This window comes from Sprattus sprattus (genome assembly GCF_963457725.1).
Source record: "Sprattus sprattus genome assembly, chromosome: 16".
In the NCBI taxonomy this organism is placed as follows: Eukaryota; Metazoa; Chordata; class Actinopteri; order Clupeiformes; family Clupeidae; genus Sprattus; species Sprattus sprattus.
In genome coordinates, this window is record NC_137914.1 from 27,676,261 (window position 1) to 27,697,412 (window position 21,152).

At 40.2% G+C, this 21,152-nt stretch overlaps 1 protein-coding gene across 1 annotated transcript in view; it reads left to right on the forward strand.

Annotated features, from left to right (window-relative positions):
- dnah10 (dynein axonemal heavy chain 10) overlaps window positions 1-21,152 on the forward strand; it is a gene marked incomplete at both ends in the record, with an annotated part of 129,980 nt that overhangs the window by 32,424 nt on the left and 76,404 nt on the right. Inside the window, 6 exons of the mRNA XM_080853872.1 lie at window positions 2,552-2,708; window positions 4,013-4,492; window positions 7,204-7,362; window positions 7,480-7,596; window positions 20,710-20,812; window positions 20,908-21,086. Coding sequence (XP_080709998.1) covers window positions 2,552-2,708; window positions 4,013-4,492; window positions 7,204-7,362; window positions 7,480-7,596; window positions 20,710-20,812; window positions 20,908-21,086 — 1,195 coding nt within the window. The remainder of the gene's footprint in view (window positions 1-2,551; window positions 2,709-4,012; window positions 4,493-7,203; window positions 7,363-7,479; window positions 7,597-20,709; window positions 20,813-20,907; window positions 21,087-21,152) is intronic.

Below are 21,152 nucleotides of genomic sequence, written 5' to 3' on the forward strand. Positions count from 1 at the left end.
TAGGAGATCTGTAGGAGGAGTTCGATCAGATGCGAGGTGTGGAAACAGGCAAAAACGCAGGCAAAACGCACATTCCACTCAAAATTGCCGACTTCCTGTTGACCTGCCGCCATTTCCTCAATACACTTTTTGGTGCGTCTGGGCATGATAAAAAAGTGTACCGAATTTTTTTTGCCAAACTAACCCCAATGCATAGGGGTATTTGCAATGTTCTAGGGGGCGCTACAGAGCCATTTTGCCCCGCCCCATAACGTTTAAATGCAAAAGATCTTAGATTTCCCGGTATAACGCCTCTGCCAAATTTGGTGAGTTTTCCAGAAAGTTTCGCACAGAATAAAAATAAAAAGAATAAACAGTAGAATAACAATAGGGTTTCGCTGCTGTAGCAGCTCAAGCCCTAATAATAATATGGGCCGCGAAGCGGTTTTCTATTATCTATCATATCACTGTGTGGGGAATTGGCAAATTGGCACCCCCTGCAGCTGCAGGCGCTCCTGCTTGCGCCCTGCTTGCTAATAAGGTGCCGTCTATGTGTGAAAAGGGGGAAGGGAGCGCGGGGGGAAAGTTCAGCTCTGTGTCTCCCAACTGAAACGGACAAGTGGGGGGACTGGGGGATCCACTGTAGGCTATAGACACACCTCGACTTTCTTGCAAAAAACGCACATTCATAATATTATAATTACAGGCCTATAATTCCTGCACGTTTTTAGTTTTTCTGAATTGTGTGAAATGGCTTATACAAATAGGTAATACTGAACGATGATGTGTCACCAAGGGCAAGGTGAATAGGTTTAGTCTTAACTTCTGTACAAGTGAGTTTTGGGGGATGGGGAATTTGTTGATTGTCGAGTGTGAAATGAGCACAGAGATGGATAGGAAAAGGCCAAAGCCGTCAGGTGCCCAATTTCGAAAAAAAAAAGAAAAGGAGAGGAGAAACGAGCAAAACATAAAGGTATGCCACTTTGTTCTCTCTGTTTGATTACGGTATCCATGTTATGATAACGGCAGTGTTTCCCCTACCATTGTATAAGGGGGGCGCCCCGCCCCCCCAACGGCACCCCCCGCCCCCCCTGGAAGGTCAAGTTAACTTTGCTAAATTTGTGTGCCAGATCACAAGTCATTTAAGGATACCTTTCCTATAGAACAGGTCTATAGCTTGTTCTTTTATTAAACACAATACATAGCTTTGTGTTATTTATCTTATTTGCACGACGGCATGTCATTTTTGTCACTAAATGATCGCGCGTTTACAATTGTCCTCTGCGCTCTGTATCGCGCAAGGCGGAGTTCTGCCCCGATGCGCACACGTTACTTTCTATTTGATAGCAGTTAGTGTTTGCCGGCTGACGTGCGGCTCGGCTCCAGCTCGAGTGCTCACGGACTTTTCTCTAGGTGTACAGAATTTTCTTATTGTAAAAAAAACCCATCTAAAATGCATATTTTGCACGCAATATATTTGGAAATACAGACAAAAAGCTGTCCGATTTGAAAGGGGTATTTATTCATGTATATTTTGTCATCACTTGATCTTGAGAGATGTCTTCAAGTAACGTTAATGTTTCAAACATAAAACATTCTAATGTGTGCTGTGCACCCAGTCTCGGAGAGTTACTAGCCAGACTAGCTGTAGCTACTGAAAGAATGCCATGGATCCAGCAAAGCGTAAAGCTGAAACAAAAGCATGAAGATGAACACCGGACGTTCTTGCCTGAAATATGCAGACGTCACTGTCGCATTTTAAAGCCTTGAACTTGGAGCACCGTCTCTCCACACACAACGCTAACATAGCCCAGGAGTTCATAAAGGCACAGAGCTGGGCAAGCACAAGGTACATACTTTGATACGTCAGTCAGAGAAACAGACTCGGCTTTTTGGGAAATTTACGAAGTACTCTGAAACTCACGTTGGCATCGCATCAGGTGTCATGGAATATTGCTCGATCAAAAAAGTCATATAGTGAGGGAGAGTTTGAAAATTGAACAGAGGATATCTGACATTAACTATAATGAGCACCTATCTCAGCAGATGTCTTCAATATGTTTATTTTTGTGCCATATTTGAACTCTACATTTGTTAATTTCTCTTCCTAAAACCCACTAGAGGACACTATTTAAAAGGTTATTTTCAAAAAAAGGGCGGCAACTGCTGTGATTAAGCTCTTCTCCAGGCACAGTTTGTTTCTCTGCTTTGTTTTGATCACAGTCATTGCAGAGAAGGAGGCCTCACATTATTATGTGGAGGCAAAGGGTAGTAGCTGCTCTTAAGCTTGCTCTCTAAGGTCAGGGTGCTCCTGCTTCACACACATCCAAAACAAAATCTCAGCAGATGTCTTCAATATGTTTATATTTGTGCCATATTTTAAATCTAAATTTGTTAATTACTCTTCCTAAAACCCACTAGAGGACACTATTTAAAAGGTTATTTTCAAATAACCTGGGTCACAGGAAAAATAATAGGTTTTATAAAGGGGCTTATCCCCCCCAAAATGGGAAGCTCCCGCAAAATCAGGATTTTTTTGTCTTGACTTAACTTCTCCCCTTTTTTCCTCCAGGAATATCCAGATGTTCAACACAGCTTTACTTGGTAACACGCCTCTATTCCAAATTGAAACAATCCTCTCGGCCCCAGAGATTATGCTTCATCCTAAAAGCAATGAAGTGTATAAACTGATCATGCAGTGTGTCCGGGACTGTGTGGAAAGTACTAAGGTAACAGCTTGAAACTTCCAAAGTGTCCGTTAATGCAACTGTATCTGTTTTTAGACCTAAGAGCAAATTAAGCACATTTTATATGCATTTTCCTTTTTCAGTGGAGTGGATCAGTTTTAGCCGATTTCTTATTAAGATGTTTTTACTTGGCAGTTGAAAAGGCTACTTGAAAGTGGAATACCAAAACATTCATAAATAGTGCCTGTAGCTGACGGGTTTTTTTCCCCGGTGGTAGCAACTAGACCTAAAGTGGCCTGTATAATTAACTTGAAAATAAAGAAAACGCACTGAAAATAAAGAAAACCCGCACTCAAAATATAGAAAACGGTGTCTCTGAATAAAAGAGCTTGAGTCCATATATCTTACAGTCAAACAGTTTAATAATATTAGAACAAGGCCTACTACCGACTTGAAACCGAATATAATGTTTTGCGTTCTACAGCCCTCGCAAGTACATACATGAAAAGCATGCAAGTCAAGGGAAGAATACATGAGAAACACAGATTTTGTGATTGCTGGGATGGATAGATTTAAGTCGAGAGGAGAGTACGCTTAAGCGCATCAGAGAATACGGCACTTAGTCCTTCAATCAGCCCACTATGCCACTTTATCAGAAAAACATGGCAGAGGTAGTCAGACATTTGGAAGTAGAATTGTTCCCACTTAAACCCTTACATATGGCACTTTTCTTTAAACTTTCCTTTAAATTTCACAATGTTGTTAAAAGCTTTGTGGTCCGTATGGCAACCTCTATCGGTCTGGATCCGATCTGGAGTTCACCCATTGCTGACCACTGTGATATTCCAAAGACAAATAAGAGTTCTCTCCATTCTACTCTCTCCTCCTGCTCCACTGTGATATACAAAAGAATAATAAGAGTTCTCTCCATTCTACTCTTTCCTCCTGCTCCAATGTGATGTACCAAAGACTTATAAGAGTTCTCTCCATTCTACTCTCTCCTCCTGCTCCCTACTCTGCCCAACATGTGCCCTCTCCTCCTGTTAAGATATTATTCTGGAGGCTTAGCTTCTCTACACTACTGATGGTTTCAAGGCAGAAGCTTGCTGACTAAACATTAGAAGGGAATATCTTGTTCTAAGCTAATTTTTTGACAAAAAATAATTTGGTAATTCAGACACATGGAACTTCTTTGACAGACATACTGCCTTTTATCTGACATACTGGCATATCATAGTTAAAAATTCATAGCCTACAAAGCTAAATCAGAATAGAGCATGGCATATTTGTAAGTTTTGATCAGAAATTGATTACGAATTAATCAATCTCTATTCTGCACTTTTCAGAGGTTCACGCGCTGGATGCACGGAACATGCATTGAATGTCCTCCCCAGCGTGTTGAGGGCGAGGACGAGCCTATGGTCTTCAGTTTCTACAATGAGATTTGCCAGCACCCACTGGTGACTGAACGTGCTATAGGGGTCTCACAGAGTGCCCAGCGCCTTCTCAACTCTGTGGGCCGTTACCTCAACCGCTGGAAGCGCTACCGCCCTCTCTGGAAGATGGACAAAGCCATCGTCATGGAGAAGTTTGCTGCCAAACGTCCCTCCTGTGTCATGTATGATGAGAAACTTCAGTTCTACACCCGCATAAGCAAAGAGGTGGCAGAGCAGCCATTTGTAAAAGATGAACATATTGTTCGGCTTAACCTGGAGCCACTGGCCAGTGCTGTGCAGGAGAATGCCCAGGCCTGGGTCACTTCACTTGGGAGACTGCTCAATGAGTCTGTCAGGGAGGACCTGCTCAGCCTGCGGAACCATCTGATGGTAAATTACTATACACGCTCAGCGCCTGATTTACTAACAGGATTGCGCCCATTTCTGGCGTAAAATAGCGGTCGTAAACATAAAACGGTATTTACTAAGGGGGCGCATTTCAGTAGTCGCATATTAACGCTTTGGGGGTGTGTACCTGCCAACAGGTGGGATGGCACGAAACGTGGGTGGTAACGTGGGCGTAAAGCTCTATTTAATGGGAGGAGTGCGCCTAATGATGTATTGCGTGGTATTTACTTAACTGCCTGGCGAGCGCACGTCCCTGATTTGCGGGCTAATTCTCCGCCTCATAAAAGCACGTCTTAACCAGGAAGCGCACAGAAATAGTTTTTTCAACTCATATAACACATTTTCAGTTAAGCGAACCACAAATCATTAGACGGTACAGGTTAACCAGCCACGCAATACTTCAATTATTGGACCAGATCAGAGAGACATCGAACCCTCCACCCGGCGATCACATTCCATCAGTTGTTAAAACTAATTTGCAAATATTGGCCTCCGGATAATTTCAACCAGTTATAGCATCTGCAGTTGGTATATCTCAGTCTTCACTCAGCCAAATATTCACCCAGGTGCTTGACGCATTGCTACGGCGCACTGGTCCATACATTTCCCCACTGCCATAGCTGAAATTAGAGACATCAAACAGGACTTTTTTTGAAATCGCAAACTTTCCGAACGTAATCGGAACCATTGATTGCACCCACGTAGGGCCAATAGTTTTCCGCGTCAAAAAAAAGCAAATTCCGTGTCACGTTTTTGGTAATTCCGTGATTCCGCGTCAAAAAAATAAAAACAGCCGTATAATGCCTTTCTGCACGTTAACTGTATGAAAAACTCTGTTGATACAGTGATGTTGCCTAGCAACGCTGTTTGCGTGCGTGCAGCACCCACAGTTAAGATACTGTCGAGTTCAGTTTGTCGCTAAGTAGTTGACCATACTGTGCCTTATACATTTCCAATGCTTAAATCATCATTGTTCGACCTGTATGTGAGGTATTATGTGCATACTTAATGAAAGTAAGGGTTTTCATGAAGTTGCTTCTGTAATAGATCGTGTATTAAATACCAAATTTTGGGCTACCTGCTCGTGCTATTACTAGTGATTAGCATGATGCTAAGCGGAGATTTAGCTATGTTCTGTTCTTATGTTGGTACGCTGTAATAAAGATGGGTTCAATCCTGTTAAGATTTCGACTGGATGAGATATGAATGAGATCCATGTTGCCTAGTGTAATGTCCACTATTATATGTATCTAGTAATATTAGTTGTGTAATTGTTATTGTGTAGCAATAACTCATGGTAATGTAATTCAGTGCAGTGCTAATTAGTCCCCATAAATTAGACTGCTTGGTAACTCAGTGAATAATACGTGCCCTTCTTAGATTGTTGTTTGCCAGCCATCAACACAACAGAAGACTTAACATTTTTAGTTTTAATGTGATTGGGAAGATGAGCAAATTAACGTGACTACCGTTGAAAAGGGGGGCGTGGCCGGAGCAGAGTTCAGCGCAGACGTGACATTTTCTGACCGCTTTTGTTCTTTAATTAATGTTTGTTCATTGTTGCGATCGTTGTTGTGTTTATTTGAAAGAAATTCAGTCTTACAGGGTAAAATACAGGGGGTTTTGGGCGATTTTGATGCACAAAATTATGTTTCCGTTTGAAAAGTTGCAGTTCCGTTTTCAGTGGTCCATTCCGTTTCAGATGGTCCATTCCGCGTATTCCGTCCGTTTTCCGTTTTCGCGGAAAACTATTGGCCCTACCCACGTCCATATATATTGTAGTGAACCCATGTCCCTTGTAGAAATTATTAATCTCGCCATGTACACATCTATATTGTTATAATAGACAGTTTATGCATTAATGCCACCAATAGCATATTCTTTATAATCGTGTTCTTTTAAACATCTCGCTGTAGGTGATGGCGGGCAGAACAACAATATAGCAGCGCACACATTGAATCAGGTTCAGTGATTGAGCGAACGTGAACCAATATCTCCCCTCTGTGAACCTTCATTTTCTCTTCCTAAATAAATACCACGGAAAATGCGCAAAAACACTGCGTTAATGTGCGACAGCAGTTTAAGCAGCGGTCGCATGTTAGTAAATCAGGCCCTCAGTGTTGTACCTGAACGCGTTCATTGAACGAAAGTTCATGAACTCGTTCATAATTTTGGTGTACGTGAACTGAACGTTCTGTATTATTGCCTGATGAACGATACTGTGAACGCATTCATTCTGGTGTCTGTGAACGGCACGTTCACTCTTTTTAATTTCGTTCAATAAGGTGCCAGATTTCTAGAGACTTCCAGGTGAAAAATACACATTTAACAGTCCTGTTTCCAATCGCTGCCTGTGCTTTCTTTTACTGTCAATGCCTGGCAGATGTGAGAGTGCCGAAGTTGCGTAGAGGCCGAAAGCGGTATTGCAGACATATAGAGATTTTGAATTCTTTTTAGCTTGCAACATATTGAAAAAAAAACTGAACTAGATATAGATAATTTTTTGGAGCTGTGAACTTAGTTCAAAATGTTTAATTATGAACTATGAACTGAACTAGTTCATTTTAAAATTTGTGAACTATGAACTGAACTAGTTCATGTAGAAAGTGAACTTTCCCAACACTGTACACACTAGGGTTGGGTCAGTTGAGCTTCTTGGAAAACTCTGTTAATGTTGTTTGTCTGTGTGACAGCAATTGTCAGAAAATCTCAAGAGGACTCCAGATACCTTGGAAGATCTGAAGTTTGTCCTGGGCACAATCTCGGACATTAGAGATATGTCAATGGCTGTCGAGATGAGATTTACTGATATCCAGGAGAGATACAGGACACTAACCATGTATAATATAGAGGTATGTCAATTTTTTCTGCTATCATTTTTCCCCTTATTTGATTTGATGGTGAATTTCAGCATGTTGTAAGAACTAATTACAAAATTGGACAAAAATGCATTATATGACATCATTTAGGCTTCAGGCGAAGAGTTGAAACTGGCAGCCGGCATAGGAACGCTCTGGAATGAGCTGGTTGCAGAGTCCAGAAAAGTTGATCGCAGCCTGGGTAAAGTCAAGAAAACATTCACTGAAGTAAGATCCATTTTCCCCTCTTTGATCATATGTGTCTATCTACAGTTGATATAAGTATGACTCATACCATTACTACTTAATGACATTATATTATCATCATATTGGATTCATTGCGTGCATGGAACAGGAAGGAATAGTCAGGGTACCCGCAAGGTCTTAAAAACTTGAAAAAGTCTTAAATGTAGTATTCATAATTTAAGGCCTTGAAAAGGTATTACATATTGTCAGCAGGTCTTTAATTTCGTCAACAGGTCTTAAATTTCGTTCATCAAGTCCTCATTTTAGCAGCGTTCTGTGAGCAACTATAGTCAAATGAGCTCTGGCAACTTCCGGTTACGATTTTTCAAAATAAAAGCGCCTTTTTAGCCCCGTGTTTCTTTAACTGTCAGAAATATTAATTTCATAGGAACATCAAAATTGGTTAAAAACGATTCACTGATGTTAAAAAATTATGATTTTCTTGTTTAAATATAAGGAACACTGACTAAACAGGACATTTTGCTATTATTATAGTAAGAAACAGTAAAACACACCACAATCTGCTGATAAAAGGATTATACCTCCATTAAAGTTGGTTGAACATGTTCAGTACACTGTAAAGAAAGGGTAAAATATGTTTAACAGTAATTATTCTGGTCATTCACTGTGAAAGAACACTTGACACACAGATCACACAGGTGAAAAAGGATTATCTCCAATGCCAGGGTATTGCCATGTGACACATGTCACACTATGCTGAAGAAACTAAAGATTGTGTCTCAATGAAAGGGGGGTGGAATATGTTCAGGACACTCCAAACATTAAATAAAATGTGTGATGAAGATGTGAATTGCGTCATTGAATGCTCCAGAATACTTTAAACATAGGCCTACACACAGGCGAAAATGCAGTATTTTTAATTGCAGGACCATATGACACATATCACACTATGCTGATGAAACTAGAGATTGTGTCTCAATGAAAGGGGGGTGGAATATGTTCAGGACACTCCAAACATTAAATAAAATGTGTGATGAAGATGTGAATTGCGTCATTGAATGCTCCAGAATAATTTAAATATAGGTGATCAGGCAGGCGAAAATGCAGTATTTTTAATTGCAGGACCATATGACACATATCACACTATGCTGATGAAACTAGAGATTGTGTCTCAATGAAAGGGGGGTGAAATATGTTCAGGACACTCCAAACATTAAATAAAATGTGTGATGAAGATGTGAATTGCGTCATTGAATGCTCCAGAATACTTTAAACATAGGCCTACACACAGGCGAAAATGCAGTATTTTTAATTGCAGGACCATATGACACATATCACACTATGCTGATGAAACTAAAGATTGTGTCTCAATGAAAGGGGGATGGAATATGTTCAGGACACTCCAAACATTAAATAAAATGTGTGATGAAGATGTGAATTGCGTCATTGAATGCTCCAGAATACTTTAAACATAGGCCTACACACAGGCGAAAATGCAGTATTTTTAATTGCAGGACCATATGACACATATCACACTATGCTGATGAAACTAAAGATTGTGTCTCAATGAAAGGGGGGTGGAATATGTTCAGGACACTCCAAACATTAAATAAAATGTGTGATGAAGATGTGAATTGCGTCATTGAATGCTCCAGAATAATTTAAATATAGGTGATCAGACAGGCGAAAATGCAGTATTTTTAATTGCAGGACCATATGACACATATCACACTATGCTGGTGAAACTAAAGATTGTGTCTCAATGAAAGGGGGGTGGAATATGTTCAGGACACTCCAAACATTAAATAAAATGTGTGATGAAGATGTGAATTGCGTCATTGAATGCTCCAGAATAATTTAAATATAGGTGATCAGACAGGCGAAAATGCAGTATTTTTAATTGCAGGACCATTTGACACATATCACACTATGCTGATGAAACTAAAGATTGTGTCTCAATGAAAGGGGGGTGGAATATGTTCAGGACACTCCAAACATTAAATAAAATGTGTGATGAAGATGTGAATTGCGTCATTGAATGCTCCAGAATAATTTAAATATAGGTGATCAGACAGGCGAAAATGCAGTATTTTTAATTGCAGGACCATATGACACATATCACACTATGCTGGTGAAACTAAAGATTGTGTCTCAATGAAAGGGGGGTGGAATATGTTCAGGACACTCCAAACATTAAATAAAATGTGTGATGAAGATGTGAATTGCGTCATTGAATGCTCCAGAATAATTTAAATATAGGTGATCAGACAGGCGAAAATGCAGTATTTTTAATTGCAGGACCATTTGACACATATCACACTATGCTGATGAAACTAAAGATTGTGTCTCAATGAAAGGGGGGTGGAATATGTTCAGGACACTCCAAACATTAAATAAAATGTGTAATGAAGATGTGAATTGCGTCATTGAATGCTCCAGAATACTTTAAACATAGGCCTACACACAGGCGAAAATGCAGTATTTTTAATTGCAGGACCATATGACACATATCACACTATGCTGATGAAACTAAAGATTGTGTCTCAATGAAAGGGGGGTGGAATATGTTCAGGACACTCCAAACATTAAATAAAATGTGTGATGAAGATGTGAATTGCGTCATTGAATGCTCCAGAATACTTTAAATATAGGTGATCAGACAGGCGAAAATGCAGTATTTTTAATTGCAGGACCATATGACACATATCACACTATGCTGATGAAACTAGAGATTGTGTCTCAATGAAAGGGGGGTGGAATATGTTCAGGACACTCCAAACATTAAATAAAATGTGTGAAGTAGATGTGAATTCCGTCCCTGAATGCTCCAGAATACTTTAAACATAGGCGATCAGACAGGCGAAAATGCACTATCTTTAATGGCAGGGCCATATGACACATATCACACTTTGCTGAAGAAACTAAAGATTGTGTCTCAATAAAAGTGGGGTGGAATATGTTCAGGACACTCCAAACATTAAATAAAATGTGTGAGGTAGATGTGAATTGCGTCCCTGAATGCTCCAGAATACTTTGAACATAGGCGATCAGACAGGCGAAAATGCACTATCTTTAATGGCAGGGCCATATGACACATATCACACTTTGCTGAAGAAACTAAAGATTGTGTCTCAATAAAAGTGGGGTGGAATATGTTCAGGACACTCCAAACATTAAATAAAATGTGTGATGAAGATGTGAATTGCGTCCCTGAATGCTCCAGATTACTTTAAACATAGGCCTACAAACAGGCGAAAATGCATTACTTTCAATTGCAGGACCATATGACACATATCATACTTTGCTGAAGAAACTAAAGATTTTGTCTCAATAAAAGTGGGGTGGAATATGTTCAGGACACTCCAAACATTAAATAAAATGTGTGATGAAGATGTGAATTGCGTCATTGAATGCTCCAGAATAATTTAAATATAGGTGATCAGGCAGGCGAAAATGCAGTATTTTTAATTGCAGGACCATATGACACATATCACACTATGCTGATGAAACTAGAGATTGTGTCTCAATGAAAGGGGGGTGGAATATGTTCAGGACACTCCAAACATTAAATAAAATGTGTGAAGTAGATGTGAATTCCGTCCCTGAATGCTCCAGAATACTTTAAACATAGGCGATCAGACAGGCGAAAATGCACTATCTTTAATGGCAGGGCCATATGACACATATCACACTTTGCTGAAGAAACTAAAGATTGTGTCTCAATAAAAGTGGGGTGGAATATGTTCAGGACACTCCAAACATTAAATAAAATGTGTGAGGTAGATGTGAATTGCGTCCCTGAATGCTCCAGAATACTTTGAACATAGGCGATCAGACAGGCGAAAATGCACTATCTTTAATGGCAGGGCCATATGACACATATCACACTTTGCTGAAGAAACTAAAGATTGTGTCTCAATAAAAGTGGGGTGGAATATGTTCAGGACACTCCAAACATTAAATAAAATGTGTGATGAAGATGTGAATTGCGTCCCTGAATGCTCCAGATTACTTTAAACATAGGCCTACAAACAGGCGAAAATGCATTACTTTCAATTGCAGGACCATATGACACATATCATACTTTGCTGAAGAAACTAAAGATTGTGTCTCAATAAAAGTGGGGTGGAATATGTTCAGGACACTCCAAACATTAAATAAAATGTGTGAGGTAGATGTGAATTGCGTCCCTGAATGCTCCAGAATACTTTAAACATAGGCCTACAAACAGGCGAAAATGCACTATCTTTAATGGCAGGGCCATATGACACATATCACACTTTGCTGAAGAAACTCAAGATTGTGTCTCAATGAAAGTGGGGTGGAATATGTTCAGAACACTCCAAACATTAAATAAAATTTGTGAGGTAGATGTGAATTGCGTCCCTGAATGCTCCAGAATACTTTAAACATAGGCGATCAGACAGGTGAAAATGCACTATTTTTAATGGCAGGGCCATATGACACATATCACACTTTGCTGAAGAAACTAAAGATTGTGTCTCAATAAAAGTGGGATGGAATATGTTCAGGACACTCCAAACATTAAATAAAATGTGTGATGAAGATGTGAATTGCGTCCCTGAATGCTCCAGAATACTTTAAACATAGGCCTACAAACAGGCGAAAATGCATCTTTAATGGCAGGGCCATATGACACATATCACACTTTGCTGATGAAACTAAAGATTGTGAGGTGTGTAAAGATTTGGACAAGGGGAAAGGTGCTGTGAGAATCATGTTCTTTGATATATCCAGTGCTTTTAACACCATCCAGCCCCTCCGACTGAGAGTGACAAGCTGGTGCAGACGGGTGTGAACGTCCACCTGGTATCCTGGATCACTGACTACCTGACGGAGAGGCCACAGTTTATGAGACTGTGCTGTGCAGCACCGGCGCTCCGCAGGGGACTGTGCTCTCACCGCTCCTGTTAACCCTGTACACATCGGACTTCACCTACAACACAGAGTCATGCCACATCCAGAAGTTCTCTGATGACTCTGCTGTTGTGGGATGTATCAGGGATGGGCAGGAGGGTGAGTACAGGAGCCTGGTGGACAACTTTATGCAGTGGTGCAGGCACAACCACCTGCAGCTAAACACCACTAAGACCAAGGAGATGGTGGTGGACTGTAGGAGGTCTCAGCCTCCTCTGCTACCAGTCTCCATCGAGGGGTCAGTGTGGAGGTGGCTAACACCTACAAATACTAACGAGTGTATCTGGACAATAAACTGGACTGGTCAGCCAACGCTGATGCAATCTACAAGAAGGGTCAGAGCCGGCTCTACTTCCTGTGGAGGTTGAGGTCCTTCAATGTCTGCAACAAACTCCTGCGCATGTTTTACCAGCCTGTTGTTGCCAGCGACCTTTTTTATGCTGTGGTGTGCTAGGGTGGCAGCATAAAGAAGAGGGATGCAGGGCGACTGGACAGGCTGGTGAGGAGGGCGGTAGCTGTTGTTGGCACTGAACTGGACTGCCTCACAACAGTGTCGGAGAGAAGGACCCTGAGTAGGTTGCTGACCATCTTGGACAATGTCCACCAACCACTACACAGTACTCTCAACAGACAGAGGAGCATATTCAGTGGCAGACTCCTGTCGATGTCATGCTCATCGGACAGGCTGAGGAAGTCCTTTGTCATCAGGGCCATTCAGCTTTATAACGCCACTCATAAGGGGAGGAGGAGGGAATTTGTGTATAAGCTACTGGATGACCTAAATTTCCCTCGGGATTAATAAAGTATCCATCTATCTAAACTGTATGGCAGAGGGGAGCGTAATGTACTTAATGTTACACCTTTCAAGAACACTGAACATAAAAAGTTTAGAGGGAAAAAAACAGTTCCTCACTTGCAATAGGATAGCACTGCAATTTATTCTCTCTAGTAAAAGAAAGTGTTACATCCAATTTTCCCAGCTATTTATTGGCCCTATGAAAGACCAAAAGGTCAAAGACGTAGTGTGAAGCTACTTAGAACAATTTGGAGATGTAATAGGGGTGATATACAACAGTTAGTGAAGAGTATACATACTCAAAAAGAAAATAACACTAAGATTGATTTAACCACCACACATCAGGTATATAATCTGAGGCTGGTCAATAGAAGACATGGAACCACTATTAATCCATAATTTCCTCTTGAATTTCAACAGAGACTTCATAATAGGTATAATTAGGCATAATTTGACTACATTGGACCTATACTGAATCCAAAATAGGAGAATATAAAAAATATAAGCCTACACTGTTAATACAAATAGCACCAATACAAATATAGACAGTTTGAGAGGGTTCATGTCTGCAGGAGATATGATTTAAAGTGAAGTAAAACCTGTGCTTTCATGATGTAGTCCTGGTTATTAAAGTTTAGGTTTTTTTCAATCTTATACATAGGCCTGCCTAGTCAATGGTATCTTATAACCATTTCAAGGTAACTTTTAAACAGTACCAAATATGTATACTATATGCATTGTAATCCTGTTTTGCTCTTATAATGCAAGTGCACTGATCAAATACATTATTTTTAATATAGTTTTCAGCTACAAGTATCAAGTACGTTTAAAAGTAATTTAATATATCTCACCTTGTTTTAAAACAAGTTAATACAATGCACAGATAACACAATACTATTATAAACAATGATCTAGCAAGTAGTCAGACTCAGACTTTATACTGACAATTAGGCTACAATAGCTTTCAAACACGCTTTCAACTATTTTCCCGATAATTACGACAAATGCAACAAAAACTCGTTCCATAAAAAAGGGTTTTATATAACCCAGTCGATTTACAGGGCTGTTTGTTGTAAAAACCTTTCATTTGATACAAAAAACATATTTTACTTCCTCGTTTCCTTTTACTTCCTGGGGTTATTGTGGGTTATCGTTGCTGAAAGAACGGAACTCCTCATTTTTACCCCCTTCCTTATTTGATACGGTGCCACATTTGTTTATTGTTCGTTGTTACAACCCAAACGTCGCATCCAGACAACCTAACTGGCTGCGATGCTGACACGATACATACATTTATAAAGGTTAAAACTAGCTAACGTTAGCTATTCACTAGCTGCGCTAGCTAGCTAGCTAGACAAGTATCTAGGTCCTAGGACACTGCCGTGTCAGGGACAGGGTAATGCTAGTTAATAAGCTTCTGCTTCTATCACAGGCAACAGTGGAGCAGGGCTTTTTGGTGAATAAAGAAATTGAAACGTCTAACATTCAAGAAGACACTGACAGGGATGCAAACAGTGCGCTTTTCGGCGCCTCCCGCTTTTTTCACAACGTTTGGGTGACTTGATTATAATTTCATCAACACTAATTCTGGATTGCCTCCACCAAACATGTAAATAAGAAGTAATTAAATCAGCAGCGATTATTTCCCAAACCCTCGAAAGCTATTGCAATTGAGATTTAACGTTACTTTATGTTTGAAGATAAGGTACCATAGTGTTAAAGAATGGGTTACTTGACATTGGACGACTTTAAATTAATATATGAGATTGAACAACATAAACACCTATACAGATAAAATAAATGAACAAGGATAGCAAAACCGATTGATAACGGCAGAAAGGCAGGCAGGACAGGACGTCAGATCACAGTAACACAGGCTGTTTTTTCCCCCCATTATATGTTAAGGCTGAGATATTCATAACATTTTATTCAGTCTTACTAGTGGTCCTTTTGTAATAACAACAGGTGCACTTCGTTGTGGATAAGTATACCTATGTACTGTTATCACTACGTTTTTAGCATTACATCGCATAACTATGTTTCTAGAATCTAGATAACAGCTGTTTCCATTTCCACGAGACGAACGTTTGAATGATGTCAAAGTTAAAGTCCAATACTATATGTTTCCATAACAAAAATACAAATAATATACATTTGCTGACCTGAATAAGCAGAGGCCAGAACAGCCTATTTTGCTAAATTTTTGTAGTCCCCGATCTTTTGTTTGGAATGTTGGTGAGGTTATTTAGAGGACCATTTCTCAATGGTTTTGTTATTTAATGAATGTTTATTAATAACTTATTTTTAACAAATAACTCAATTATAATTACAAAGAGGGAAATTGACAACTCTATCGCAACTTCCACTTGCTCCCGCAATTTAATTGCAACAAACTCCTAAAAAACACTGCAACTTTTATGGAAAAGCTCCCGCTATAATACGTTGGCTGAACTCATCAAACTGGATGATCAGATTGCTGCCAAAAGCGCAGAGCTCCAAAAGGCTGTAGGATCTGTTGTATTACAACCGCACACAGGTGCACCCACAGACGTATCCAGACACGCATGCACACACACACACACACACACGTATCCAGACATGCATGTGCAAATCCACACACACATGTACACACACACACACGTACACCCCTCACAGTTATTGTTTTAAATGGTTCTGTCTTATGGTTTAAATATAGTGTAGATTGCAACAGCTTGATGTGACGTAGAGAGATAAGATCTTTGAAGGCTGTTTACCTCAGAGCATATTGTTAATAAAGTTATTTGATTGATTGATTGAGCTCCTATTTTTTTTTTCATTCATATGCATATCAGGAAAGGTGCGATGTTGGTCTTAAATTTCATTTAAAGTGGTTTTGAAAAGGTCTTAAAAAGTCTTAAATTTGAGATGAAAAATCTTGGGGGTACCCTGAATAGTGCATGGATCGGTCCAAGGCACAATGTTTCCTCCCCTTTCTACTAATGTTCAGCAATGATCCATACCCTTTTTTGGCATTATCAAGTGATTGTCACAACTTAAGGCTCACAACAAAGTTCTTGCACCCGTAATAAGACATACAGCTGAGGTTACTCATTTGGGGCCTGATTTACTAACAGGATTGCGCCCATTTCTGGCGTAAAATAGCGGTCGTAAACATAAAACGGTATTTACTAAGGGGGCGCATTTGAGTAGAGTCGCATATTAACGCTTTGAGGGTGTGTACCTGAGACATGGGTGGTAACGTAGGCGTGAAGCGCACTTTAATGGGAGGAGGATTGGCCTAATGATGTATTGCGTGGTATTTAATAAACTGCCTGGCGAGCGCACGTCTCCAATTTGCGTGCTAATTCTCCGCCTCATAAAAGCACGTCTTAACCAGGAAGCGCATTTCCATTGAGTCTGATAATGTTGGCAGTGGCGCCTGCAGCCGTACGGCTGTACACACTGTGCGTACCTTCTCTTACGCGAGAAGAAAAAAAAGAGAGAGAGTCTGAAATCATGAGCTGAGCCTGGCAAAAGTGCACAAGGCACAAACAAACGAATAGTGATTAAAGCACAAACAAACGCTTACAAAAGTTATCTGACACACGCTGGTCCCAGCACGACGCATGCATTGCCACTGTAATCAAATATTATGAACGCATATTACAAAAGGTAAACTGCAGACAGAGGTGAGCGCAAACACTAATGCCCGTTGAGGATGCAGATACAGAGCTGGAGCTGTGGAAACAGCTAAATGAGTTACAGCCAAATCGCAGTGAGCTTTGTCAAGCCCTGGAAAGTTTGGCAAATTTCTACCCAAACATTCATTGCGTCTTGTTGACTATGCCCGTTTCCACATCGTCTGCTAAGCGGTCATTCAGTACAATCTTAAGACATATCTACGAAGTACGATGACTGACAAAAGACTGACCAGACCAGCTCTCATGAATATTCACACAGATTTGGAAATCGACAGTGAAAAAGTACTAAAACAATATGCAGAAGGAGAATTAACTTAAATTACACCGCGTTCCACATTATTATGCAAATTACACTTTGCTCAGATTTTCCTAAATAGTAATGCACATTCAGTCAGTATAATTTTCAAGTCATCAGCTGTTAGAGTATAATTCAAATTTTATTGAACAAACCTCCTAATGATAACAGTATTTTTTCAAAAATAAAAAACTCAAAATGCAGTGTTCCAAATTATTATGCAGAGGTTCAAAGTCTCAGAGTTTCAGGATATTTTATAGGTTGTAAAGAACTAAAAATTGTCATTTGTTGAATTTGTAGCATTAGGAGGCCATATTTACTGAAATCAAAAAAAAAAAAAAAACATCTTAACAGGTCAAGTTACATGTTAACATAGGACCCCTTCTTTGATATCAACTTCACAATTCTGGCATCCATTAAACTCATGAGTTCTTTGACTGTTTCTGCTTTAATGTTTTATCAGGATGCCATAATAGCCTCCCAGAGCACCTGATTGGATGTGAACTGCCTTCCACCCACATAGATCTTTTGCTTGATGATGCTCCAAAGGTTCTCAATAGGGTTAAGGTCAGGGTAAGATGAGGGCCACACCATGAGTTTCTCTTCTTTTATGCAAATAATACCTCTGGGGCATTGGCTGCTATAGGATGCATAAATATGACTTTGCTATGGAGGCGCAGCTCTTCTTTTTGTACCACGGAAGAAAGTGGTCAGTCAGAAACTCTACATACTTTGCCGAGGTCATTTTCACACCGTCGGGGACCCTGAAGGGGCCTACCAGCTCTCTCCCCATGATTCCGGCCCAAAACATGACTCCGCCACCTCCTTGGCACTCATCCGTAAACAAAACAGTTTGAAAGTTAGTCTTTATGAAGTCCTGACCCCACTGCAACCTTTTTTGCTTGTGAGCTGGGTTTAGGAGTGGACGAATAAGGTTAAAGGACACTTGCAAACCTCTTGAGCATCCTACATCCTGAAGTTCGCGAGACTCCAGAGGCACCATCAGCTTCAAACACCTGTTTGCTGCTATTCAATGGCATTTTAGTGGCTGCTCTCTTGACCCTATGCATTTGTTTGGCAGAAATATTCCTTATCTTGCCTTTGTCTGAACGAACCCACTTGTGCTGTGAATCAGTGACAAATTTCTTCCCCGTCCGATGATCATGCGCATTTCTTTTGGAAATATCCAATGTTGTGATACCTTGACAAAGGTATTACACTATTTGCCGCTTTTCAGCAGCAGAGAGATCCTTTTTCTTCCCCATTTTGCCTGAAACATGTAGCTTGCTTAATAATGTGGAACATCCTTCTTAAGTAGTTTTCCTTTGATTGGGCTCACCTGGCAAACTAATTATCTCAGGTGTCTGAGATTGATTACAATCATTCAATTAGACCTGAGACACAATACCACCCATGACTTTAATTGAAAAACAAAAAAATTAATGTTTATGACCCATAAATCCAATTTGCATAATAATGTGGAACGCGGTGTAGAAGGGCAATGCGTTTAGGCTGTAAACCATTATCTGCGCGCGTGAGTAGGCTAATGTGCGCCAATGTGGTTTTTTTTTGGGGGGGGGGGGGGGGGGGGGGGGGGCGTTGGTGGCTCGTGCGTACCTCACAATTAGTGCCACTAATAGCATATTCTTTATAATCGTGTTCTTTTAAACATCTCGCTGTAGGTGATGGCGGGCAGAACAACAATATAGCAGCGCACACATTGAATCAGGTTCAGTGATTGAGCGAACGTGAACCAATATATCTATCTCCACTTCGCTGAAGCTTCATTTTCTCTTCCTAAATAAATACCACGGAAAATGCGCAAAAACACTGTGCGTTAATGTGCGAACGCAGTTAAAGCAGCGGTTGCAATGTTAGTAAATCTGGCCCTATATAGGGCGGAGTAAACACAGTTTGCCCAGTGCAGATCTGGTTTGATAAATACCACGGAAGATGCGCAAAAACACTGTGCGTTAATGTGCGAACGCAGATTAAGCAGCGGTCGCATGTTAGTAAATCAGGCCCTTGGTATCTTTGCTTTCTTGTATGCATTTATTCTTCTAAAAGAGTACTTATATGGGTGGGAACTCTGTGAATCGACTGCTAAGAGTTAGATAAGATTTATCGAACTCATGACAGAATTTAACGCCTTTGAAAACATTGTCTAGCTACAGTTGCTATTCTTAGGTGGTGACTAGTAAGAGTTTGTTCTTAACACATATTTTTACATGTAATTAGTATTATTTGGAGAACTTCTGGCCTGTTGACCAGTGTCATTCAAAATACAATTACCGCAGCTACAAACTTATTTCCCACACTTTTTTCCAGCTGTTGTGGCCTGGCTCAAAGACTGTAAAAACAAGGGAGGAAAAGGTCCATTTTACACATTTATGTAGGCAAATACACAATTCAATTTGTCTCAGTGTGCTGAGGTATGAATAAGTGGATGCAAAACAAATGGCCAAAGAGACGCAGCTCTCCAAAAGTCCCAGTGAGATCAAAGAGTAGTAGCCCAGCCAACCCCAAAAGGGGAAGGGGAAAGCCTTATACCTCCAAAACAAAACAAACAGATACAACCTCCTGAAAGTCACAACTGTAATTATCTGGTGCACTGAGGACAAGTCAACTCCTTACATACACTTTTACAAGCTAGTACACTTATGGTAGTACAGTTGTGGCCAAAAGTTTTGAGAATGACACAAATATGCATTTTCACAAAGTTTGCTGCTTCAGTGACTTAAGATATTTGTGTCAGATGTTGTTACTATGGAAGACTATGGTTTTGACCCTTCTTTTTCAAGACCTCTGCAATCCCCCCTGGCATGCTGTCAATTAACTTCTGGGCCACATCCTGACTGATGGCGGCCCATTCTTGCATAATCAATGCTTGGAGTTTGTCAGAAATATATATTTTTTGTTTGTCCACCCGCCTCTTGAGGATTGACCACAAGTTCTCAATGGGATTAAGGTCTGGGGAGTTTCCTGGCCAATGGACCCAAAATATCAATGTTTTGTTCCCCGAGCCACTTAGTTATCACTTTTGCCTTATGGCAAGGTGCTCCATCATGATTGGAAAGGCATTGTTCATCACCAAACTGTTCCTGGATGGCAAACTTTGTGAAAATGCATATTTGTGTCATTCTCAAAACTTTTGGCCACGACTGTATACTGCTCTTCAACATTTTTCCTAAATTGTTTCTGACTGCTCATGTGCCTATTGAAAGCAAATATGCCAAATGTCTCTGAGGCGTTATTCAACTATTATTTTCTCTCATGTTTTGAGCAAAACTAAATTTGTGCATCGAATACCATGGTTCCCCCATTTTTTAAGCACACATTTCGTCTGCAACAGTCAGGTTAATACTCTGATTAATGAGCAGCCATTTTGATGATACATGGATTGTGTTTTTCACTGCCTTTCTTAGATCACAAAGGGACAGATAGATGAGTACAAACAGGAGCTCAGCATTTTTGCAGAGAGCTTTAACATGCATGGCCCTGGAGCAGTGGGAGAGGACCTGGAGAAAGGTAGGTCAAGCCCACTTTACATTCTGCATGCAGACACACAGTATTCTTTCTTTGCAGTCAATTCAACCTACTATTTGTTGTCTTAAATGTCGAAGGGCTAATGGTCATGGGATCATATGAGACTGAATTAGCCCAGATTGAATCTGGCCGGCAAGAGCTAGCAAATGCTGAGAAGCTGTTTGACCTACCAATCACCATGTACCCGGAACTGTTGAACGTACAGAGAGAGATGCGTGGACTTCGACAGATATATGAGATCCACAAAGCCCAGAAAGTAAGAATAGTTGAGCAAGTTAAGTTATAAAATAACAATGACAGCAAACAATTGTCTTTGTAAGTT